At 46.5% G+C, this 26063-nt stretch overlaps 1 protein-coding gene across 2 annotated transcripts; it reads right to left on the bottom strand.

Moving 5' to 3' along the window:
* Nucleotides 1-5772: 5772 nt before the first annotated feature.
* Nucleotides 5773-16067, bottom strand: LOC118701477 (uncharacterized). Of its 2 annotated transcripts, none has more exons than XM_036406103.2 (2): nucleotides 15100-16067; nucleotides 5773-9706 (listed from the first exon to the last, which is right to left on the bottom strand). In XM_036406103.2, exon 2 carries the CDS (start codon nucleotides 7461-7463, stop codon nucleotides 6369-6371), a length of 1095 nt encoding a protein of 364 aa, XP_036261996.1. In that variant the 5' UTR covers nucleotides 7464-9706; nucleotides 15100-16067; the 3' UTR covers nucleotides 5773-6368. The 2 variants fall into 2 exon arrangements, with proteins under 2 accessions (XP_036261996.1, XP_036261997.1); XM_036406104.2 differs by having other exon boundaries at nucleotides 5773-9700.
* Between the last annotated feature and the right edge of the window lie 9996 nt (nucleotides 16068-26063).

Genomic DNA, 26063 nt, shown 5'->3' with positions numbered 1-26063 from the left:
TTGGAAGAAATTAAGATCTTTCCTTTTATGCGTTACAACTGTTTTTATATCTCTTCCTTGTGTAATCCCCTGTTATATTTTGCCAGCATAGTCCAGAAGATGCAAGTAGATAAGAAATATTGCTCAAGCAAAATGATTTACAAAGAATAAGAGTGGGAATTGTGAAAAATGCATGTATTTTATGATTGGCTTTTCGCAAATATTAAAATGAATATTATATGTGTTGTGTTAGAAAGTAATGCTGTATTAGTTTTCTTAAGTACTGTGTTAAATATAGTTTTAGATTATAAAAATTGCTAAAATAGAAACGATGCTATGTAGGATACTTTTTTAAAAAGAAAGGACTCGCAGCGAGATAGCAGCCACAGGACACCTAAATCTTTCAGAGAAGAAGAATTTATGGCCCTCTTATCAGAAGAAACAAACTTCTTCCAGCCTCGAAGGCGCTGTTAAGATTTGGAGGAAGAAGTTGATGATGACCAGACAGAATCCTGTATTTGAATGGAATTTATGCATCATGTATGAAGTGTATGAATATGCAACAGGCTATTGTTTTTAAGGGTTAATCCTTTGTTAACAGGTGTCCTTTTTCGGGCTTGTGCTGCCCAGAAAAAGGTAACCGGACATCCGTAACTCTTTGTCTTTATTGTCTCATATTGTCCTAATTCAAATTGTCCAAATTATTATTACTCTAATTGTATTACTATTTTTATAACCATTTTATTACTATTAAACTTTTAAAATTTTGAAAACAAGTGATTGGCGTTTTTAACACAAGGTTTTATTAGGAGTCCCAAAGGAGCTCCTGCACCTCAGGGGGCCTCCTGCCGAGAGCCCCGGGAGATGTGCCAAGGTTACATTTAAAGGGAGGTGGAAACCAAAAGTAGATAACATTTTGCCAACCAATAAGTGACCCTAAGGGATGGGTACTAGGGGATAGATATTTAGGACAGCATATGGGGCAAGGCTTGGGGGGCTGACTCCTAGCCTCTGGCTAATCACTCGACGACTTGGACCGAAACTTCTAGATGGAGGGATGGGATGCTGAGTGACTTACAGAGAGCCAGGGTGGGGGTTTGGGGATGATCTCATCCCGGGAGAGGGATAACACAGGTAAAGGGAGGGTGTAGTAAACCCCACTGATTTAGGAAAAGCACCATGGAGGATATGAACAATAGGAATGCTGAAACAGCAAAAGAAAATTCCTGTTTTCCTGTCCTCCACCCCTTAACCTATCTCTGTAACCCTATAAGGCAATGTCATGTTAACCCCTTACCCATTGGTCAAGCTTGGATCCTTTCCAACCCTATAAAAGAAGCATACTGTACCCCATTAGGGGAGAAAGAAGAAGAGCAGAGACCCTTCACGGACCTCCCCAAATAAAGCCATCTTCGTGGAACAGCCTGCGCCTTCTCCTTCTCCTCTCTCTCCGTCTGCTGCAGCCTCCAGCCCAGGGCACCACTACCTAGCAAGCAGAGCTGAAATCCTGAGAGCTTGCTAATCACTATAGAGCTGATAATCACCATGCTTGCTAGATGGTAGCCCTGTGACCTTGGCATGAGCGAGCTAGCTTCGGGCACCCGGTCCCTACCCAGGGACTGAGCTCCTGAGCCCTATTGCTCTGCTTTATAATAACGCCATTAAGAGGCTTTATTAGGAGGGGGATACAGTTTGGGATAAACCATTTGGGAAAAATATGGGGATACAAAACAAAACTACTTCAAAGTATTACAAAATATAAAAACACACTACAACACTCCAGTGCTGGAAATGCTGCCGCCCAGGCCTGGCCCGATGGGCTACAGGTGCGAGCTGCTGGTGCTTTTCTGGGTGTTCAGTCTAGAGCAGGTTTAAAGACGTCTAAAGAAAAAGAAAAACCAGAGTCCAGGGAACTTGTCTGCTTCAGCTAGCTAAAAACTAACTAAAAGCAAAGGAGAGCTCTGTCCAGCTGTATGTCTGTCTGCAGACAACACAGTCCAGGAGCAGGATGCGGGGGAGCAAGTGCAGTTTCTGATAACAGACTCCGTGCTTCTTCTCTCCCCACTTCGCTCTCAGAACAAGTCTTAAAGGGGCAAAACTTATTATCCCGCATAAACAGAACAGATGATTGGGGATACAAGCATCGTATAGACAACCCAGGACACATGTATCTTAGGAATAGAAGATCTGTAAAATTCAAAGCTGTTTTAGACAAATGGTCTAGATAATTCAACTTTGCCTAAATGCAGTTTCTACCATATTCTACTGTTTTTCTGAGGCTACAATATATTTGGGCATATATTTCTGGGCCTCTTTAAACCATATAATCTGAAAAAAAATCCAGCTAGAATGAGAAGGTGTGGTTTTACAGGAAGCATGCCACTGAAATTATTAGAAAAAAAACGTTTTTGTCTGACATGTCTTCTAAAGCTGATCTCTTTCCTTGTTTGTCAGAGGGGTGGCTCCTGAGACCCAAAAACTTTTATCAGAGATAGATGAAACTTTCAGGTAAATGTTATTATACTGTGCTGAAGGACTGCTAGCTCTGCAAAAGTACAGGGCACTAATTCGGCCTCCTGCTGGATGCAGATTTGCCCCCAAGCAGGCTGCACAGGCCGGGCCGGATAGCTCAGTCCTATAGGGGGACTGACTGCCTGAGAACCCAAGCTCTTAGCCGCTGGCAACCTTAGCAAGCTTAAGGGATATCAGCTCTTTTAGTGATTAACAGCTCTTTGTGATTCCAGCTCTTAGCTTGCTAAGTGCCTAGGCAGGCCAGCAGACACAAGGCGAGAGAGGAGAAGGCCATTCTGAGGTTCCGCAGTGATGTCTTTATTGGGTGGTCTGCGAAGGGTTCCAGCAACAGCTCTTCTACAGAACCGGGCTAAAACAGCCCATTATATAGGGTATAGGGGGATCAGAAATTGTCCAGTAGCAGGGGTTAAGGAGAAGTGACCTATGGGCTTACAGAGAGATAAGCAGGGGTCTGAAAGGTGGAAGACAGGGGCTTCTAGCTATTCACCATGACTTGGCATTTCCTATCTTTAGGCCTCTGCTCTCCACGGGGCCTTTGCAGTCCCTGTGCCTGCTACAGGGCAATAATAATGAACCTCCAACACATAAAAGCAGCATGCAGAAGATGAAAGCAGAGACAGGCTACAAAGGAGGAACTAAGAAACATTGCCCAGGCATATAGGGATGCCTAGATCAAGAAATCAGTAGATGGATGGTGATGACATAAAATACTTTTTTGTCTGTGTGTGTTAAGTAATGATTGGCCAAATCATGTTGTATCTGGATGTTTGAAAGGTATAAGAATTGTGTAAAACCACATTCGGGGTGCCCAGATTTGAATGGGACACCTCATACACATGAATAAAGAATTTACTCTTACAATTCTATACTTTGTGCCCTAGCCTCTCTTCTCAGTTTACATGGAACAGTTATGAAATTTTTGTGACTGTGTGGGAACCCAGAACATACCTCTGGCTGTCCAGGACCCCTGCCAGGGGACTCAAAAGCCCTGGCACAAAGCCCAAAACACCTGTGGTTTTGATTATGACCCGTGGAGCAAATTACCAACCTTATATGAAGATCAGCAAGCCACAATAGTTTAAGTAGAATATTAGTGAAGTTATCACGGGGTGGAAAAGTAGATTTTAGGGTTTTTGGTATGGGGGTTCAGGAGGCAAGATGGAGGGAACTGGGCGTGTCCAGCCTTTCTCCTTCTTCTTCTTGGCCTCCATCTTCTGCTGTGATGTTGGCACTTACAGATTGGTTTAGAGTAGAAGCTCACTGTCTAACATAGGTGATAGGTATTGGAAAGTAATTGTAAACATTGTATACGTAGTTTTTAGTATAAAGACATAACACCGCCCCGGGGGCAGGCAGAGTGCCTGGAACTGTCCTGCTGTATGGACCTCAGCAGGGCAGGAGAAAATTTTTTGTAGATAAGATGCAATAAACAACCTTGAGACCAAGAACTGAAGATCTCCGACTCATTCATTCAAGCGCTCGGGCTGGGAAAAGAGACTTTTAACAATCTCGGGGTCGCAGCGACCCAGAAAAACCCCGAGACTTTGGCATCCCTAGGTGGGCTTGTGGGCCTGATAACAAGGCACCCAGGTGGACTTTTGGCAAGCAGCCACGCCACCGGCCATCAGCCGTTGGAAACTCAGCCCGAGAGAGAGCAGGCACACTCAAGGAAGAATCCAGAGAGAACATCTCGACCTCTGACAAGAAGATTCGTCTCAAGCCCGACCCGGAAAGGAGGGGGACCAAGGCGCCTGGAAACCCTCACCTGTGAGCTGCTGGACGGTGACCAGGGCAACTTCTGGATCGACCTTGCTGGCAACTCAGATTTTGGTAAGAGGGTCAAAATTAAGAACATGGGGAGTACATGCTCCCAGGAACAGCTTAACATTTTGTCAGCCCTACAGGGCCTGGCAGCCACACACCCTATGGAAATTCCGGAAAAAGAGCTAAAAGATCTCTTGTTGTGGGTGCGCTGTAATTACCCGCACTCAGAGACGCGTCTGTTGTTTGAAATAAGCTTTTGGCAGGAGATCAACAGACACCTTTATCACTTAGCTACAAGACGAGATAAGACAGCTACAAAGTTGCTGCCGTCCGCAAGGGTGATGTTGGAGGCAACCACAAAAAAAAGCGGGACGGCTGCCAGCCAGCAGCAGGCAGCCGGTTCTCCCACAGGGGTCGGGGGGAGGGAGCTGCCCAGCCAGCAGCAGGCTGCACTTGTCCCTACCAGCCCAGGGGAGACAGAAATTGCTCCCACCGAAGGGGAGCAGGAGGAAACGTCATCACCTCCTAGGTCCCAGGGGTCCCCAAAGCGACCAGAATCCCCAGAACACTGAGTCCTCGGATGCGTACTCAGACACACCCCTGCCAGCCCCGGGAAAGCTTAAGCTAGAGATTTTCCCAAGCGAATTGGAAGATTTGGACTTTGTCTTCTTTGAGGCGTGTCCTCCCGATTCGCCAAAGCCAAAACATAGCCACACTGCGGGGACAGTAGCGAAATCGGCGGATGGGGAGACAGTGACGGGACCCGAGGGGGAGGGGGAACAGCCCTCTGGTATCGGGCACAGCCGCGTGGGGGCGGCACCAGGCAGCCAGCGGCAGTCTGGGGCGGCGGCGGGGACGACCGGGGGGGGCCATGGAGGCGGTGGGAGGCTCAGGAACTGCGGGGGTTCGCGCGTGCGCGGTGCCGACGGCAGCGTCGCTTTCGGGAGAAACGGTGCAAAAAACACGCGCAAAGGGAAAAAAACGTGCGACTGTTGTGACGGGCGAGCAGCAGTCACCCGGGGAAAGCTCACGGGTCGCAGCAGCTACGTCGGGCGGGAGTAAGCCAGCCAGGACGGCTGCAGGGCCCATGGCAGCTACCGCGGTGAAACGCAGCAGACGCGCGATGATGACGCAAAACCCGGAAATCGGAATGGGGAAATCTTCCCGGTTTGCCGGCGTGTCACAGGCACCGTCAGAGCGGGGATCGCGCGCGTCGGTTGTGGGTGCGGACACGGGGTCAGAGGAGGAGAAGGATTCCGAAGGAAATCGGGATAGAGAGGAAATATCGGAGTCGAAATGGGACCGGGACAGCGGGAATGTCAGTCTCGGGGAGGAGGGGGGCGTTCCCGAGATCACGCCTGCGCAGAGACAGGCGCGGGGCAAGCGCGGTCGGGGCGGCGATGTCCGCACTCCCGTGACGGCACAGGCAGAGACGGGGCGTGGTCAGGGTGCAGAGGTTTCCCAGGGTACCGCCCTGTGATAAACGAGTCCACTGGATTTAAGGATCATATAATTATTTTTATTATTATGCAAGTGAGAATAAGCAAAGTTCAGCGCTGGGCGGCCGGGAGTCTCCGCTCCTCTAGGCTCGCGCCGTTCCTATCCCCAAAGTTCACCTTTTATTGCTTTCTTCTCCCGGGTCCAGGGATGACGTGGTCTGTCTTTTGCGCTTGTTCGTTCAGTTGCTAGGGGGTCTTTTTCTGCCTTCTGGTGGTCGTGGGATGAAGGCTCCAAGTCTTCCTCTTTAACCGCTGAGTGAACTTTCCCTTATAAGGCATATCTATACAGTGGAATTTTCAGAACACTATACGATTCCTGCAAGCCTAAGCAATTCTTGCGAGTTTAAGGATTGTTGTTACAGCCTTCCTCTGTGACCTCTGGGTGAACTTTTCCTTATAAGGTATATCTTTACCATGGAATTCCCAAAGCACTATACGATTCCTGCAAGCCAAGCAACCATATGTGGCTGCACATTTAAGAATCAAGCGGTTTTAGCTATTTAGTTATTGCTTTTATATTGTATAATTATTTAGCTATTGATTTAATTAATGAACAAACGTATTGCTACTTATTACAATCCCCCATTTTTTTTTTTACCAATTTTGTTCATTAAATCTTTTTAGTTCCTTCCTAGCAAGTGTTAAATGAGTTGCCTCCTCAGTTAAGCTATGTGCACTAATTATAGATGCTAATTTCCTTAGCTTTTTCATCATATTCCAATCCATAACGAATAGAACTGCTGACAAAATAAAACCAAGCACAATCAGAATCAAAAGAACAACAATGGGATGGCATATACTGTTTAGGACACCTGTGGTAGTAGGAGACCACCCAAACAGGGTATCCCACCACCTATGCTCGCCATCTTGCTTTACCCTCTCTATAACCCGGTGTATTTTTCCTACGTCATGATGATGAACAGTCACTAAGGTTTTCTGTCCGCTTTCCTTGATTTTCTCGAGGATTCTGATCAGGTCTTGATGGAGCATCAGTTGTCTCACTAGAGTGAAGTTCATCCCAATTGGGGTGGGCATTAGCTTGTGAAGCAGTGTGTAGTTGGATTGTAATAGGTGGTGAGAGGTGACTTTAGCTTCATAAGCGATATCACACCCTGTAATCTTAGTGAAGTTACAAGCACAGAAGTTTGAGTGATTCTTTGTATCCACCACAATATTATCTACAAGCACAGAATCACAAATAGTTCTAAAACACGCACATCCATTGCCTGTGTATATAAGAACTCTTTTAGAAGTCTCGTTAGGACGAATCTCAAAATGACAAATGTTTTGCTCCGTGTCTAAACAGATATCTTGAGCTATAATTCCATTGCCTTCACAGATGAACCCCAGTTGTTCTCGGATAATGCAAGATTCCAAATCAACAGTTTGCCATTTGTCATCAAACTGACGGGCCCATCCCCTATGTTCTATAGGATAGAGAACAGCTCCGTCATGGTTTATTCCTAATGCAATAACAGGAAAAACTAGATGTACAGAGGCATTGCGTATGGTCAAGACAAAAGCAGTAGCTGTATTTGAAATAGCATTATAGGTAAAATTTACCAGTTTCCACCAGGATTGGAATTCTCTTTCAAAATCGGTGGCATTGTCCCAGATTATTTTCCGAATTTCTCTGGGGAAAGTGCCTTCCTCGCCTTCTCTTATAATCGAGGCAGAAACTGACTGCATCTACAATTGTGCCTGGATACAGCTGAGGGCTAAGGAAACATTATTTTGTGCAGCACTGAGTGCATCAATCACCAATTTGTGATTGTTCACATTTACTCTTTCCCAATATGGCAAAATGTTTGACAGCATCCACTGGTGTGTCCCCAAGGCTAACAGAGATGACTTCAGTGGTTGCTGTAATTTGGACAGATCTCTAGTCGTAGCAGCCAATTTGTTCATTAGTACTTCCGAATCAATGCTATTCAGGATTCCCAATCCTGTACCTAGAACACCGGTCACATCTCTAAGTTTCCTTGGTTTAAAAGAGCTGCGTTTCTGGAGCCAAATGGTCCAGCCTTCAAAGGATGTTTGCAAAAACGGAGAACAAGCTGGCTGGATGTCTGAAACATTGGTCTGCATCAGCAGTTCGACCTGTTTGAGAGACCATGCTGGATTGAATAATATTTGTTGTTGACCAGTTTTCCTGATTATATAAGGTCCAATTTTGAAAATTTTTGGGGTGAGTATAACTGGTGGTGTGGGTGGAGTGGTGATATTGTGAGGTTCAGCAGTGGTAGAGTGCGTTTTAGTATCTATTATAAATTTAAAAGAAAGGCCCTGTGTATCTTTTGACCAGAGACAGACTACCTCTGCAGTGTGAGTTAATGTGAAGATTTGCCAGCAGTCTCTTGTTATTGGGTATGCACAATCTGCTATTTGTTTATCCTCCTGACCCATGGAAACACTGATAGCAATTGCGTTAGTATGGTCAGACCCATTAACCATTCGACATCCAATATTAATTTGTTCTCCCACTACTCCTTGAAGCTGCCAGGTTTTCTGCTTCTTCCATTCGTGTCTAGTGTACGGCAGGCTGTCATGCAGTACTAATGTTAGTAAACTTAAACCTGTGGTATTCCCCATAGATCTGGTAGATTGCAAAAAGGCCTGAGACCAGTCAGGGATCAGGGTCCATTTATTTAGGGGGATCATGTTCTCTTTGTAAGGCTGATGAGGGTTTCCCCAGGCAGCCAGGAGACTCAGGGTTATAATGATTAAGGTAGCTCACCAAGCAGGGCAGGGTCCTAGCAACAAATTTCTTTCTCCTTTTGTAATCATATCTCTTTTACCTGGGGCTTTCCTGTGCTCTGTTCCTGTTCCTGTGGTCCGTTGCTCTCCCCCACTACTCCTTACCTCTCTGCCTCGCCTGCCAGCCCGGGTGCGTTGCTCTGCAGGGATCATTATCTTCTCGGCAGTAGGGGTAGTCTTCAGGGGGTGCATTATTTGGGCTATCTCCTTAACTCCTGCCCCCACTCCTAAGGGCAGGCTGTCAGGCCTCCAGGCAAAGGGTCTCTTGCAAAGGATTTCTTTGATTTTACGACGGACCCTCTGCCGTCCCTAGCGAGCTTTACAGGGCCTGAGTCCCACACCTATTTAGGTTCCACCCTCTGCCTTTTATTCCCTTTCTCCTGTCTTCCTAGAGTTACGTCGTTCTTCCCTACGTTCTCTACGTTTTTGTTGTTTATAAACTCGGGAATAGCGGCGAATTGTGCTATTCCACTTGTCAGGCCTCACTTGCCACCCCAGAGGAACGTGGATTCCCTTCTTACACAAGGTAGTTAATATGACTGTCTGGTTTTGGTGTGTGATCCTATGCAATTGGTGTTGGAATTCCCATGCCAGGGCCCAATCTCTTCTCTGTTCTAGATTTTCAACTAGTGACGCTGCTTCTCTGTCAGGGATCTCCCGCTCTCCAGGGATCCTTATAAATTCTCTTAAGGCTCTTAATGGATTTGCTGTTCTCCAATCCCAATCACAAGTAAGACACCATGCACTCCCCACCAAATGTGACTGAAGAATTCACCATTTGTCTTTACAGCCCCCGCAAAAAATTTTTACCCACGCCCGACAAGAAGATTCCCGACATTTAAGACACTCGGTGTAATTGAATAATTCTCACCTCACTTCAGCCACTACTGAAAGAGCAAGTGTCAGTTCATTCCAGGTTTTCCACGGCAGAGGGCACTTTAACTCCTGTTCCAGTTCCTGTAGGGGTTTTCTTACCAAGAGTCTCAATCGGTATAGTTCTCTGTCCCCTAATTCAGTCATTCACGTTCCCAGCTGGCGCAGGTTCCTGTGCCTTCCGAAGGGTTGGCTGTAGATCTCCAGGGCGACTGGTCACCTCCCAAGGGGTGTCTGCAGTGATGGTCCTTTCGCTCGACTGGCATGTGTCCAGCCTTTTTCAGCAGTTCGGATGGCTGTTTCTGTGGTAAACAGGACAATATAGGGACCTTCCCATTGGGGTGTTAGGGATGTCTCTTTCCAAGTCTTAATTAGGACCCTATCTCCGGGTTTAAGCTTATGCATTATTATATCCAAAGGGGGTCTTTGTACCAATAGCCCTTTTCGTTTTAATTCCTCCCTCCGTTTCATTAACTGTTGTATGTAACCCTGAATTTGACTATCTTGGATGCAAGGATGGTTCCCCGGAAGTTCTAAGTCGTAAGGCATTCCATAAAGCATTTAAAGGGAGAGATTCCCACATCCGTCCTAGGTTGGGTTCTAATGTTTAGCAATGCCATGGGTAAACATCTGACCCAAGACATTTTAGTTTCTACCATGAGCTTGGTGAGTTGTTTCTTGATTTCTCCATTTGCCCTTTCCACCCTCCCTGAGCTTTGAGGGTGCCAAGGGGTGTGATATTGCCATTTAGTGCCTAAGGCCATGGTTACCTCTTTCAGTACTTTGTTTGCAAAATGGGGACCTCTATCAGAGTCTAATATTTCTACTAGTCCATACCTAGGGATTATTTCTTCCAGCAGGGTTTTAATCACCACATTTGCAGTAGCCCGCGATGTAGGATATGCTTCTACAAAGTGGGTTAGATGATCTACCAGTACCAATAAGTACTTGTATCTCCCTACTTTGGGTAGCTCGGTGAAATCTATTTGTACATGTGAAAAAGGTTGTTGCCTTCTTGTGAAGGCCGCGGTGACCTGGTTTCGGAGTCCAGCACGGCGATCCCCTCCTTGGGATCCCTCGGGGCCAATAACGGACGCTGACACCAATGTGGTGGACGGTTAAAGGCGTTTATTGAGGGGTCTCGAGGGTATTTATGGACTAAGGGGCTTCTCTACGTCAGACGGGGGTCTGGCTATGCTTTCTAGGGTTAGTATGGAGTGGAAAGTTACTGGCATGCATAGGTTAGGGGGGCTACACGTCTGGCTACATTCCAAGGGTGATCCTTATCTATGGGGAGAGGGGTAGAAGGATTCCTGTAATTTTCCGTCACAGCCCGAAATCTTCCAAACGCCTGTCCCTATGCCTACTACAAAAGGTCGGTGTGCTAATTTCCTTCTTCCTGGAATCCTTTCTCGAGCTTGATGTCTGTTAACTCTTTGGCATGTTATACATCCCCTAACTACTTGTTTTGCTATATCGTAAATTCCTATACACATATACTTAATAGTAAACTGATCTACTAAGGCTTGGGTTCCCCAATGAGTCTGGTCATGCAGCTGCTGCACTATTCTTTGGGCCATAGATTTTGGCAGTACCTCCCTATCGTCTGGCAATTTTCAAATACCCCCATTCTCTCTTATTCCCATTTTGTCTAATTTCTCCTTTTCCTGGGCTGTGAAGCTCAGGACTCGAACTTTCTCATCATCTCGCGTTCTCCTTATCCCCTGATCCTGGAATTTTCTGAGAGCAGATTCCTTTGCCTCTCTGTCTGCTGTGTTGTTTCCTCTGATCAAATGGGAGAGACCCTTTTGATGTCCTTTAACATGTACTATTGCTATTTTCCTTGGGCCTCTTAAAGCTTGTAGTACCTGAGTAATTAGTTCCTGATGTATTAATTCTCTTCCTCGGGAGTTTATTAACGCTCTTTCTTCCCAAATTTTCCCAAAAGTATGTACCACTCCAAAGGCGTATTTTGAGTCCGTGTAGATGGTCCCAACCTTAGCTTCCAAGAATTTTAGAGCCCGCAATACTGCATATAGCTCACAGGCCTGGGCTGACTAACTAGGACTCAAAGGTCCAGATTCTATTATTTCCAAATTTTCACCTCCCACAATCGCATATCCAGAGATTCGCTTTCCCTCAACAACTCTAGAGGACCCATCCACAAATAACCTTTTTCCCCCTTCCAGTTCTTCCTCTTCAAGGTCCGGCCTAATTTTTGTTTGTTTTTTTTATGCTATGTAAGCAGTCATGAGTTAAATTCTCCTGTGGATCTCCAAACAAGAATTCAGCGGGGTTTTGCAGAGAGGTGGTTTCAAGTATCAACCGAGGGGATGACAGTAAAATGCCCTCGTATTTCAAAAGTGTTGAGTCTGTTATCCATTTTTCTGCCTTTTGTTGCAATACTGCCTGTATGTTATGGGGGGTAAAGACTTTCAGTTCTCCTCCATAGGTAATTTTGAGAGCTTCTTCCACTAAGAGGGCTGTTGCCACTATAATCTGCAAATATGTTGGCCATCCTCTACTTACGGGGTCTAGTATTTTAGAAATAAATGCTACTGGTTTTCGACTGCCGGCCCAGTCCTGAGCCAGTACCCCAAATGCTACTCCTGCCTCAGTGTTAACGAACAAATAAAAGGGTCTCCTAACATCCGGGAGGCTTAGCACCGGAGCATTAGCCAATTACTCTTTTAATCATTTTAATGATTCATCATCCTTCTCAGTCCATTTCATCAAACCTTCAGCAGTTAGTTTTTCATACAAAAATTTTACTTTACCACTAAAGTTTTCAATCCATTGTCTGCAGTATTCTACAAGACCCAATAGCTGCCTGATTTGTCTCTTATTTCTTGAGGGAGGAAGGGAGAGGATTCCCTTAACCCTCCCTGGGTCTAGTGTTTTAGTTCCTTTACTAAGTCGGTGTCCTAGGTACTTCACTTCTTCTACGAATTGCAATTTACTTTTGGACACCTTCAGCCCCTGGATGCTTAGAAAGTTCAGAAGCTTAATGCTTTCTTCTCTAACTGATTCCTCACTTTTTCCAGCAATTAAAAGGTCATCTACATATTGAACAATGGTTATTCCTTGGTTCGGGGTATAGGATTTCATTATTTGCTCTAGTGCCTGCCCAAACAAATTTGGGGATTCTGTGAATCCCTGTGGGAGCACTGTCCACCTTAGTTGTTGCTTTCGGTGGGTATCGGGATCTTCCCATTCAAATGCAAAATAATCTCTACATTCTTCTTTCAAGGGGCATGCCCAAAAGGCGTCTTTCAAATCTATAACACTATACCAGTGATCATCTGGTTTCAATTGACTGGGCAATGTATGGGGGTTTGCTACTACAGGGAACCGGGCAATGGTTCTCTTATTTATTTCCCTTAGATCATGTACTAATCGGTATTTTCCGTCTGGTTTCTTTACAGGTAAGATGGGGGTGTTGAAGGGAGACATGCAGGGTTCCAAGAGCCCTTGTTGTATTAACCGTTCTACCTCTGGTTTTGGTCCCCTTCGCCCCTCATCTGACATGGGATATTGTTTTATCCTTACTGGGATTTCTGGGTTTTGAATGTTGACTGTGAAGGGCTCTATATTCAATCTTCCTGCTGTATCAGGGGTATACCAGACTTCTGGGTTGATTTTCTCTTCGTCAGTGACCCGTAAGGGGCACAACCTGACTTTCAGCAGTTTTTCTTCAATATTTATATTTATCCCTAATTCCACCATTAAATCTCTTCCTAATAAATTGTAATCAGCTTCGGGGACCAGTAGCAGTGATCCTACCCCTATTTTCTTCTCTGATTCTATTAAGACATCTTTAATTACAGGAACCTTGACGGGTTCTCCTTTTGCCTCAATACCCTGTACTGTGGAAGGTGAAATCTTACATCCCGGGGGTAAAGACTGAACTGTTGATCTCTCAGCCCCTGTATCTACAAGGAAGGTTATGGGGGTTTGCTGGGGACCCACCTTAAGTTTTACCAAGGGCTCCAATGACATTTGGGTCCCCAATAGATAGAGCCCTTGACCCCCCTAATCCTCTTTGAACATTTTCTCATCCCTAAGCCTCTTTCGACATTCCCTCTTCACGTGTCCTTTTCCACCACAATAGTAGCACACTACTCCTTCTCTCCCTCCAGTTGGAGGTCCTCCTAAATCCCGGGGACTCTCCTCATGCCACTTCTTTCTCGTGGTGGAGGATTGTTTCGCTGTCCCTCCCTGACTGCCGCCACCATCATCCGAACTTGTCTTTTGTGTGCCTCGTCCTCCCGTCTAACATACACCTTCTGAGCCTCCCTGAGCAATTCATCAAGTCCTCTGTCCTGCCAATCCTCTAACTTTTCTAATTTCTTTCGAATATCCTCCCATGATTTGGCTACAAACTGTGTTTTAAGGAGTGCTTGCCCCATTAGCGTCTCTGGGTCCACCCCTGAGTATAACTGAAAATTCTCCCTTAATCTTTCCAACTATTCAGTGGGGGTCTCATCTTTTCCTTGGCACTCTTTGAATGCCTTGCTTATATTTTGTCCCCGGGGCACAGCCTCTCGTATGCCCTGGATTATGATGGTTCTTAAGTCCTGCATATGACCACGATGGTTGGGGTCCTGATTGTTCCAGTTGGGATTTTGCAAGGGCCATTTCACATCAGCCGTGGGACCTTGAACATGTTGGGTGTCCCAAATCCTCATTCCTGCCCTTCTAATCATCCCTCTCTCCTCTGTTGTAAATAGGATTCCTAGAATGGATTGCATCTCCACCCAAGTATATATGTTTGGCCCTAGGAACTGATCCACTCTTTCTGCTACTCCTATAGGGTCTTCTAATAATTTTCCCATCTCTTTCTTAAACTCGCGGACATCTCCTGAGTTCAAGGGGACAGTGACAAACCCCATCCCAGCTTGAGGTCCTCCTAATGCTATTTCTCTGAGAGGGAACAACCCACTGCTCTCTCCTTCCTCAATTACTGTCCTCATCTGACTCCAAGTACGCCTTCTGCAATCCAGGGAGTCCGTGACCTGCTGTCTATTAGGGGCCCATACCGGGGGTGCGTTTGGGGGGGGGTTCAGGGGGAGCTGGTGGTATATACGGGGGAGGATAAATAGGAACATATTCCTCCGGTTGAGACTTTTTCTTTTTGTCTTCCTCCCCTTGACTTCCCTTAAGGGGGAACAGCCTAGCTGTTTGCTCATTACTTCCTACCAACCATAATTTAGCATATGCACTCTCCTCCGGGTTCACTGGTTCTTGAGAATTCACATAAATGTTCAGGGCTTGACAGACCCAATCCTCGAAGGATACGAAAACGGGCCAGTATATACTTCCTGAATCCAGATTCTTACCTCCCCATACTACCATGCAATAATTGATCATTTTTGCCTTATCCTTCCGCTTTCTGGAGGGAAAGTCATCCCAATACTTGATCATTAATCCTAACGGACTGTCCTTAGGTATTGGGGGTAACTGGGGACCCTCCCCCATGGGATCAGAAGGCTTGCTTTTCTTCTGCCCCATCTTCCAAGGCACATCCACACACACACACACACACACACAAAACCCTCGGTCGTGGCTCGCTCCCTCGCGGGCTACGAGAACCGCACTTCTAGAGGGTCCCTCTCACGTCGTCCGCAGGTGGACGTCTCATTCACCGTGCCCTGGGATCCCAACCCCAACCGAGCGGTTCACCTCGTATACTCACGCGTCCTGCGTCGTCGCTCGGATCTTCGTGCACAAAGTTTACAGGGTTACCAGTGTTTTCCTTGCTTATTCCCGAATTTAGGTTCGTCAGTCCAGATGAGGGGTCGGGTGAGAAGGCCAGGGCCACCAGGTGGTGGGGCGCCCCCCAGGATTCTTGAACCAACCCCGTTTTCTGGATCCAAGTCACGGCACCAAATAGTGATAAACGAGTCCACTGGATTTAAGGATCATATAATTATCTTTATTATTATGCAAGCGAGAATAAGCAAAGTTCAGCGCTGGGCGGCCGGGAGTCTCCCCTCCTCTAGGCTCGCGCCGTTCCTATCCCCAAGGTTCGCCTTTTATTGCCTTCTTCTCCCGGGTCCAGGGATTATGTGGTCTGTCTTTTGCGCTTGCTCATTCAGTTGCTAGGGGGTCTTTTTCTGCCTTCTGGTGGCCGTGGGATGAAGGCTCCAAGTCTTCCTCTTTAACCACTGAGTGAACTTTCCCTTATAAGGCATATCTATACAGTGGAATTTTCAGAACACTATACGATTCCTGCAAGCCTAAGCAATTCTTGCGAGTTTAAGGATTGTTGTTACAGCCTTCCTCTGTGACCTCTAGGTGAACTTTTCCTTATAAGGTATATCTTTACCATGGAATTCCCAAAGCACTATACGATTCCTGCAAGCCAAGCAACCATATGTGGCTGCACATTTAAGAATCAAGCGGTTTTAGCTATTTAGTTATTGCTTTTATATTGTATAATTATTTAGCTATTGATTTAATTAATGAACAAACGTATTGCTACTTATTACAACCCCCTCTCCAGTCCCATGGCAACAGGCACGTAGCCAGCCCCGGCAGTCAGCCCAGGACCAAGCTCAAGCTCAGCAAATTGTGCAGTTTCAGCCTCGATCAAAAAGTCAGATGGGAGAGTTAGTCAGAGATACAGCAGATATTGCTTGAGGCAGTCAACGACCCGTCAGAAACAGAAACAAGGGACATTAGTGAAAATGTACGAGTGTTATAGCCGGTAGCCATGTCAGATCCAACCGGGCAGGCGACAGCGCCACCTTGTGGTGGGACCGTCACATTGCAGGAGACGCTGCCAGACCCAGTCGGTCGAGTCACAACGCCACCTAGTGGCGGGACTGAAACATTGCAACATTATTTTCCAGTGTCTTGTAAAAAGAAAGCCAGGTCAAAGAAGACAGCTTCGACACAACGAACAGACCTTCCATCAGCTCCGGAACGTCATGAGGCTCAGGACATTCCTCCTGAAGCACAGCAACAGGATGACACAGTATGTATTACTGCTTCAGAGGGTGTTCCAGCCTGGATGCTTTCAGCAATGGCAACCACTAGCTCATCCCGCCAGGGGCTGACGGTCACAATACCAAAGAATGTAGCCAAAATTCTTTTGCGGTATTTGGGCACAGCTTTGGGCACATCAGCACAGGAATTTCAAATCCCTGTTCCTAATTTAGGTTCAAGGGCCAAGGCTTCAGCCTGGCAGGGGATGCGGATTCCAGTAACATCGATGAGCTCCAAGATGGTAGAAGCTGCAGCATGGCTGCAGCCTCCACAGACTACTTCATTGTACATGCAAGTACCCATGGAAAAACAGGTATCCAAAGCACAGGCAATTCAAGCTGTAGATTGAACAAATATTAGAAAGGAATTAAAGAAAGAAAAATGCCTATTGCAAGCTTCAGGGGACATCACAATGTCCATGACTTACGATGCACAGGGCCAGAAGCCAAGATGGGAGAGAATAGACCATGAAGTAGTCAAAGATTTAGCCAAGGTCATCAGGGACAATGGACTGGGTTCTCCATATTTTAAGCAGCTTCTGAGGGGCACTTTCAACATATATGACCTAACACCTTATGATCTTAGATGCCTTGTGTCAATGATTCTTACAGACACCCAGAATCTCTTGTGGGACACGAGATGGAGAAGAGCTCTAGGTGAGCTGAGAGCCAGATACCAGGGTGGACCAAATGCGAACCTCACCATGGCACAGTTGGCAGGTGATCCAGCAGACGACAATCCAGTGCAACTAGCAGCGAAGCTTCCACGAGAAGTGCTGAGTGACATCAAGGAAGCTGCACAGAGGGCAATTCTACAGATCGCGCCAGCAGGAGTCCAGGACACCATCTACACGGACATCAGGCAAGGTCCCACCGAGCCTTTTTCTTCATTCACAGATTGCCTCACACAAGCAGTGGTGCAACAGGTGACTGATAAGGGAGCAAGACCACACCTCATCAAGAGCCTTGCCTTCGCCAATGCCAACCCGGATTGCAGGCGAGTCATCAGCGCGATGCCCAACACACAACCCTCTTTGGCAGAGATGGTGGAAGCGTGCAGCAAGGTGGGAACACCTCAGCATGTTGCATCCATCGTGAAGCAAGACCTGCAAGGACAACTGGAACAACAACTGGAAGGACGAATGGACAAACGGATGGACAGAATGTTTCAAGCACAAAATGAAAGTATTGATAAGGTCCTTGCGAACTTTGAAAAGAAAAACAGTCCTCCTGCAGGACAATGCTACAAGTGTGAGGCATTTGGACACTTTAAGAGAAATTGCCCACAAATGCCAAGGACTGAAAAGCCATTGGACCTCTGTCCAAGGTGCAGGAGAGGAAGACACCTCGCAAGTGAATGCCGCTCTCAGATGGATGTGGATGGGAAACCTCTACCGCATCCAGGAAACGCAAAAAAGAGCGCGCACCATCGTCAGTGTGTGTCGACACAAGTGATGGCGATGACACAAGAAAAAACAGGACAGGCATCGGGGAACGTCAAGCAGATCTCCTCAGCAAAGCCATCAGCAGAATCCCCAGCGACCCAGAGTTACTCCCACCAGGGGCACAATGCGTCCTGGCAGCTTCAAAATTGACGTGCGTCATGGATGAAAGCCATGCAGTGATACCCACAGGCATCACTGGAACATCGCCCAAGAGACAAGACTTTTTAATAATTGGTAAGGACAGAAGCAGCATCCTTGGACTTGTCATTTACCCTTCGATCGTTTCGGCAAATCAGAATGAAGAGCTGACAGTTCTAGCCAAAGCTCTTTGACCACCACTGACTGTTCCAGAGAACACCCCGCTAGCCAAAGCTATCGCTTTGCCACCACATGCAGTGGAACAGGTCATGCCGGTGTTTGATCAGCAGGATTTTCCCTCTGGAGACCATGTGGAAGTACACACTTCCTGGATAAAACACATAGGTGGGGACTGACCCACTGTCACTTGTCAATTGACTTGTGGCAAAAGGTCGATCACCATCAGAGGGATGCTTGACATGGGGGCCGACATCACAGTCATATCATACATCTTTTGGCTCTGGGAGTGGAAGTTGGTTGCTCCCTTGGGTTCTCTCACAGGCATAGGGGGGAGTTCCCTATGTCTGCAGAGTGAGAACGCAGTTGTTGTCACAGGACCAGGAGACAAAACAGCTATCATACTTCCTTTTGTTGTGCAAAAACCCATCACTGTATGGGGAAGGGACCTTTTAGCACAATGGGGCACAAAATTAGAAGTGGATTTTTAGTGGGGGTCACTGTGGCACTCACCACTCTGAAGTTAACTTGGAAAACAGAAGATCCTGTCTGGGTGGATCAATGGCCTCTTGAACGAAAGAAATTGAGTGCTCTGAAGAGCCTGGTCCAAGAACAGCTGCAAAAGGGACATATCAAGCCAACAAACAGTCCATGCAATTCTCCAGTGTTTGTCATCCAGAAGAAAACTTCAGGCTCATGGAGACTGCTGCATGACCTCAGGAAGATCAACGAAGTCCTCAAGGTCATGGGACCGCTTCAACAGGGACTTCCTTCTCTCTCAGTGATTCCCAGAGATTTGCCACTTGTGATCATTGATCGCAAAGACTGTTTCTTCAGCATTCTGCTTCATCCAGATGATACTCCTCGACTTGCTTTCTCCATCCCAAGCATCAACAGGGAGAAGCCTCTGCAAAGGTACCATTGGGTGGTTCTTCCACAGGGCCTGAAAAACTCACCGACTATCTGCCAATGGTACGTGGCGCAAGCTTTGTCTCCAGCTCAGAAGAAATATCCGAAGGTAAAAATCATTCATTACGTGGATGATTTGCTCATTGCAGCACCAACACAACAGGAGCTGCAAGAAGCTCATGACTGTGTGATTGCAGAAGTGCAGAGGGCAGGACTGGAAATCAGTGTTTCCAAGATTCAGGAGATCACACCATGGAAATACCTCGGGTGGAAGATCTCAGAGTGAACAATAAGACCACAGAAGATGGAAGTCAGCTCCAAAGTCAGCAATTTGCATGACTTGCAACAGCTTCTAGGACAAATCAACTGGATGAGACCAATTTTGGGAATCACAAATGATGATATTCCATCATTGCTTGATTTTTGGAGAGGGGACAGTGACATCAGATCTCCCAGAACTCTCACACCTAAAGCGTGGAAAGAAGTCGAGAAAGTTACAGAGGTCATTCAAGAGAAACAGGCACATCGTTTTGTAGAGTCACTGCCCTTCCAATTGTCAGTGCTGTAATAAAGCCTCTGATCGGCCTTATCATAAAGCAGAGCAATAGGGCTCAGGAGCTCAGTCCCTGAGTAGGGACTGGGTGCCCAAAGCTAGCTTGCTCATGCCAACGCCGCGGGGCTACCATCTAGCAAGCATGGTGATTATCAGCTCTATAGTGATTGCAAGCTCTCAGGATTTCAGCTTTGCTTGCTAGGTAGTGGTGCCCTGGGCTGGAGGCTGCAGCAGACGGAGCGAGAGTAGAAGGAGAAGGCGCAGGCTGTTCCATGGAGATGGCTTTATTTGGGGAGGTCCATGAAGGGTCTCTGGTCTTCTTCTTCCCCAACTAATGGGGTACAGTATGCTTCTTTTATAGGGTTGGAAAGGATCCAAGCTTGACCAATGGTAAGGGGTTAACATAACATTGCCTTATAGGTTTACAGAGATAGGTTAAGGGGTGGAGGACAGGAAAACAGGAATTTTCTTTTGCTGTTTCAGCATTCCTATTGTTCATATTCTCCATGGTGCTTTTCCCAAACTTATGGGATTTACTACAACTCCACTTTCTGTTTTTACAAAAAAGGCGTTCACTATAGTTCTTTTGAAACAGTGAACAAGGCATGAGAACATAGCTAACACAATAACAACTACAAGGAGAATCAACAACATTCCCTTAATCAAGGATGCAGCCCATCCTGTTAATCCCCATTGCCCAAAAAGTTCATTGACCCAGTCTGGGATTCTTTCTACTTTCAAGTCCTTCACGAGATCTTTCAGTTTCTGGATGTTCGCATGGATGGATTCCGAGCGTGAAGAGAGGTTGAAGCAGCACATCCCTTCGAAGTCTTCACAGCCGTGTCCATGGGCAAGCAGCAGGAAGTCGATTGCTGCTCGATTTTGGAGCGAAGCCTGTCTTGTGGTTTCTTCTTCCTTTAAGAGATCACTCAAGGCTGCAGATGTAGCGTTAGCTTGTTTACTGAGCCAGCACCCAAGGTGATTGATTTCACCGAGGGCTTTAGCTGCAGCTACCCAGGGTAAGAACAGGGAGACAGCAATCTTTTTTGGTTTGTTCCAATCGTATAATTTAGGATCACAATTTTCATCAAATTCAGTGTAGGACCTTTTTTGTCGTTTTGATTCGCTTTCTTTTTTCCAATTATGTAACAGGGTGATGTTTGGTGTAAGGGTAGAAAGTTTTCCAAGGGTACAGGGACCTCCCTGGAGTCGGGAGGGGATCCCAGCCCATACTCTGTCACCACAGATGAGAAACATTCCCTTGGGTAATACTATGGGATGGAGAGAGGACACAGAAATCACACGAGCTGTGTAATTGCACCAATCGTGAGAGTTATAGGCTTTGTTAATTGGTGATATCTCTTTTCGATATGTGTTTTTGTTCTGGTCAATTTCTGGCCAATTGTTTTTTGGACGTCTAAAGTAAAATTTGACACAGTATGTGGCCTTGGAGGACCCCAACAGATCTAATTCTTGGGGTTCCTCTCGAGCATCTGGCAGAATTTTTGTTCACTCATCCCAAGTATCAACCACATTGGGTCTCTTACCTGTGGTGCGGAGAAGCTCTGAGTTATAGACAGGCCAGTCATCTGCTACAAAGGGAATTCCTACTAGACATGTGGAAAGTGGGTTATCAATGCTTCCCATGGACAAGCACATGTTGTTTTGTTTTAATGTTTTTGCTAAGGTTACCCAAACATTATGGCTAGGCTGTGGGCTAATCCAGCTGAAGGCACGCGGTACGGTGAAGAACATCCAGGCAGCAGTGAGGACAGCAGCAACGGAGATATTTTTCATCTTTGGGCAGGAATAGGGCTTCTGATAGGGAATATAAGCAGAATTTGTTATCTTTATGATGAGAGGGTTTTCTGCCTTGTTCTTTTCTGTGTTCCCCTCCTCCCCCCTTTTTTCTTTTAATTTCTAAGCTACACTAAGGGAGGAGGAGTGGGTAGAAGGTTAAGGGGTTTTAAAAGGTTAGGGAGAGGGAATAACAGGTTTGTTTTTTTTTTCCTTTTTTTTTTTAATACAAAAAAACAGTGTAACAATACATAATTCAGAGAACACTTTTGTGTTAAGGCTATCTATGGCCTGATGCAGCAGACTGTTGTTTAGCTTTCAGTTTTGTCTGCTGTCTTGTAATGGGGTGGTCTGTTCTTGTGTTTGTGGGTATCCGGCGACATCTTCGTCTTCAGGAAGAGCTGGTTTGGTTTTGAGGTGGTCTTGTGTTTGCCTCAGGAGCATTCTTGTCCCCGTTTGCAGGAGTAGTGTTTGCAGTGCCTAAGTATGGCTTTATGTTTTTTCCTGGGTACCACCTTGGACCGGATGGTAGTAGCACGCACCCATATCCTCTACCCCAGGTAATCAACTGGTGAGGCCCAGAAATTTGGTGTGTTTCAGGGTCCTTCATGAGCACAGGTGGCTTCTCAGTGAGCTTTGCTTGGGTGGTATTTGCAAAGTGGCGAAGTATTGGTGGGTCAGGCTCTGATGCTGTACAGTTCAGGAAGTTGATGATGTAGAGAGCCTTGCAGAGTCTTTCCACTGGAGATGTGATTCTCATGTCTCTGTTCTGTTGATCGAGGACTCTTTTGAGGGTTTGATGTGTCCTTTCCACGATGGATTGTCCTGTGGGGTTTACAGGTATGCCGGTCTTGTGTGCTATTCCCCATTCATTGAAGAACTCCTTTAACTTGCGGGAAGTGTAGGCTGGTCCATTATCTGTTTTAATCTCTTTTGGTACACCCAGGGCGGCAAAAGCGAGGAGAAAGTGTTTTATTGTGTGCAGTGTGTTTTCTCCTGCATGTGATGATGCAAATACTGCTCCTGAAAACGTGTCGACCGATACATGCACGTATTTTGACCTTCCAAAAGGTGCAAAGTGAGTTACATCTGTCTGCCACAGTTGGCAGCTATTCAGACCTCGGGGATTGACTCCCATCCCCATAGATGGTATCTGATAGTTCTGACAGTTCGGACATGTAGCTACAATAGCCTTTGCCTGATCCTTTGAGAGCTTAAACATTCTCATAGGGGCAGGTATATTTTGATGAAAAAACGCGTGTGACAACTTTGCCTGGGCAAAGATGTTAGGAACATTAGCAGTTTCTGCTGCCATTGCTAATGCATCCGCTTTCCTGTTGCCTTCTGCAACAAAACCTGGGAGGTCCGTGTGTGACCTCACATGCATTATATGGTAAGGTTGCTTTCTGTGGGAGATTAGGTGTATTAATTTAGAGAGCAGTTGGTACAACTTTGGATTAGAGACCTCTTTGAGAAGAGCATGTTCTGCTCTCATCGCTATCCCAGCGACATAAGCTGAATCTGTAACCAGATTGAAAGGCTCGTTTTTAAACTTTTCAAAGGCTCTGACAACAGCTGCTAATTCTGCGTTCTGTGGAGATCCCTCCACTATTTGTATGTCAGAGTGCCAATCTTGTGTTTTGGGGTCTCTCCATGTAACCACCGACTTGTGGGAAGACCCTGAGCCATCTGTAAAGAGTGTTAGAGCCTTGAGAGGTTTTCTACTTTGGATTCGTTTTGGAATCAAATGGAAGGTTACATCAGGGTTAAAAAGTTTGTGTTTTGGGATCCTAACTGAAATTTGGCCCGTGTAGCTATCCAGGGCAAACTGGAGGCTTTCATTGGTCTGGATCAAATCCTCAAAGTCTGTAAGAGTTATTGGTAAGTATATGCATTCGAACTCACAACCTGAGAGAGAGTGAAGGCGAGTCCTAGCCTTTTTTATTAAATGTGCTATGACCTCCTGGTAGGTGGTGAGTGTCTTTGTGGGCTGGCTACTTGTAAAGACCCATTCCAGTATCAACAAAGGGTCTTGAAGCTGGGAGTCCCATTGGAAAATCAGTCCATGGAATCGAGGTGCTTTTCCCAGGATGATGAACTGGAAATGCAGGCTGGGCTCGAAGCGATGGGCTTTGCGTGAAGACAGGGCTTCCTGGACTTTGGTGATGGCACCTCTGGCTTCTTCTGTGAGTGTGCAGGGAGAGTCCAGGTCCTTAGGTCCACGAAGAAGTTTGAACAAGAGAGCAAGGTCCTCTGTTGTAATTCCTAGCAGTGGACGTACCCAGTTGATGGATCCACACAGGCTGTGTAAGTCCCTGAGGGTTTTGGGGTCGTCACTTATGGTGATCTGCTGAGGTACGATGGTCCTTTCCCGGATCTGGACTCCAAGGTAAGTCCATGGCTTGGTGTACTGGATTTTGTCCTCATGACTCTCCATTCCTACCTTTTCTATGGTTTCAATAGTCTTTTTAACTGTATTGTCCAAGTAAGCTTTATCTGAAGCACACACCAGGATGTCATCCATATAGCGATGGATGATAGCATTGGGGAATGATTTCCGAATGGGAGACAGGATGTGAGCCACGTACCACTGGCAAATAGTGGGCGAGTTTTTCAGACCTTGAGGAAGATAACGCCAATGATATCTTTTGAGCGGGGCCTCCTTGTTAAGAGAGGGAACGGAAAAAGCAAACCGTGGAGCATCCTCAGGGTGCAGAGGAATGCTGAAGAAACAGTCCTTAATGTCTATGATAGCAAGTGTCCAGTCTCTAGGCAGCATCGATGGGGAGGGCAGGCCAGGCTGGAGGGGGCCCATGTCCTCGATGACCTCGTTGATTCTGCGAAGGTCGTGGAGAAGCCTCCACCTGTTTGTCCCAGGCTTTAGTAGAATGAAGACTGGAGAGTTCCAAGGGCTGTCAGACTCTACTATGTGGCCTTTTGCGAGCTGTTCTTCCACAAGGGTGTTTAGGGCGCGCAGTTTGGCTTTATTGAGGGGCCACTGTTCAATCCAGATTGGCTTGTGACTTTTCCAGGTGAGACGAGGTGTTTCTGGCAGCGCGCTTAGCTCAGTGGCCCCAATTAGAAATCCTGAGTGGGAATATGTAGGGAAGCTCCCCACTGGGATAGAACATCTCTGCCCCAAAGGGTGATGGGGGCCCTTACCACGAATGGACGGATGGTTGCCAGCTTGCCTTCAGGCCCTTCCACGAGGATGTTGTTCTTGCTTCTCATGGACACTGTGGCTCCACCAATCCCTGAAATCATGCCTGCAACAGGTTGTAGATCCCAGTGTGCTGGCCATTCTGAGCGGGCGATGATGGTCACATCAGCACCGGTGTCCAACATCCCTGGTAAGTGGGTCTTCTCGCCTTTGCAGGTGAGGCCGCACTCGATGGTAGGCTTGGATGGTCCCACGACTTGTGCCCACATAGCTGTAGGGTTGAGAGGAATCTGTTCCCTGTGATCCTTTGGGAGTAAAAAGGCTTGTGCTATTGAAGTTCCCTTTGAAAGAAAAAATGGTGAGTCTATGCAGTATACCTGGACGAGAATCTCTTGTCCTGGCTGCACTGTCAGCACTTCTGGAACAACAAAGATCTCCTTTGGGCTATTAAGAGAGTCACCTATAATTAAAATGTGCGAAGGACCGCCTTTTGGCCCATATTTGCCTGTGGGAACACGGTGAACATTCTCATTATTAAAGTCAATGGACAAAGCAGTTACCAGTTGCCGGCGGGTTCCCATCTGGGTTGCCCCGTGGGTTGGATCCTCTTCTTGTGGTCCGGAACGTCCTGGGATGGTGCGTGGTTTGGTCTGGGTGGCCTTTGATTTGTTGTCAGCACCCGGGGCTTGACCGGGCGGCGCAAGGAGTTTAACGGACGCTGCTGGTAGCGCTGCTGATTCTGGGGTCTTTGGTAATTGTTGCGGTGGTATTGGGGGGGTGATCTCTCTGGGCAATCCTTTATATAATGTCCAAGATCCCCACAGTGATAGCATTTAGCTTGGTCTTTAGAAGCCATTACTGCATATGCCCCAGAAACTCCTTCAGCAATACCCTTAACAACTGCTTGTGCCACTGTATTTTCAGTGGACATGTGACGTGTATAGCATTCCAGCATCTGCTCTATGGTGGGGTCTGTATCCACGGGTAGAGACCTCAAAATGCCTTTGCATTTTTCATTTGAGTTACTCAAGGCAAGTTTACATGAGAGTTCCTTCCTTGCCTCTGTGCTCTCTATCTGTTTCTCCAGAGCATCTCTAAGTCTGTCCACAAATTTGATACAACTTTCATCTAGCCCTTGTTTAATAGTAGAAAAATGCATTGTTGGCATTGACTCATCATGCACGAGAAGTAAAGAGGTTTTTGCTGCGAGAGCGATGTCCTGCAGTGCCTCTTTATTCAAGGTTTCCAATTGGTCTGCTGGTTTCTGTAAGTCACCTTCACCAGCTAGTTGGACTACCGTAAAATTCGTCTTATTAGCATCTCCAGAATATGAATCTGATAATGTTTTTAATTGTCTTTTCCAATGCCTGTCCCATAACATATATTCTGCTGGGGACAGGAGGCAGTGTGAAATATTTTTTATATCATGGGGAAGTAAGACATGTGCTGAGAACATGGCTTCTAAGTAATTTCTAAAAATATGTGAGCTTC

This window comes from Molothrus ater, chromosome W, assembly GCF_012460135.2.
Source record: "Molothrus ater isolate BHLD 08-10-18 breed brown headed cowbird chromosome W, BPBGC_Mater_1.1, whole genome shotgun sequence".
Taxonomy (NCBI): Eukaryota; Metazoa; Chordata; class Aves; order Passeriformes; family Icteridae; genus Molothrus; species Molothrus ater.
Note: the sequence above shows the minus strand (reverse complement) of the source record. Positions and strands in the feature narration are given on the sequence as shown.

Coding starts and splice junctions, on each gene's coding strand:
- LOC118701477 (XM_036406103.2), bottom strand. CDS start 7,463: ATGCAGTCAGTTTCTGCCTCGATTATAAGAGAAGGCGAGGAAGGCACT.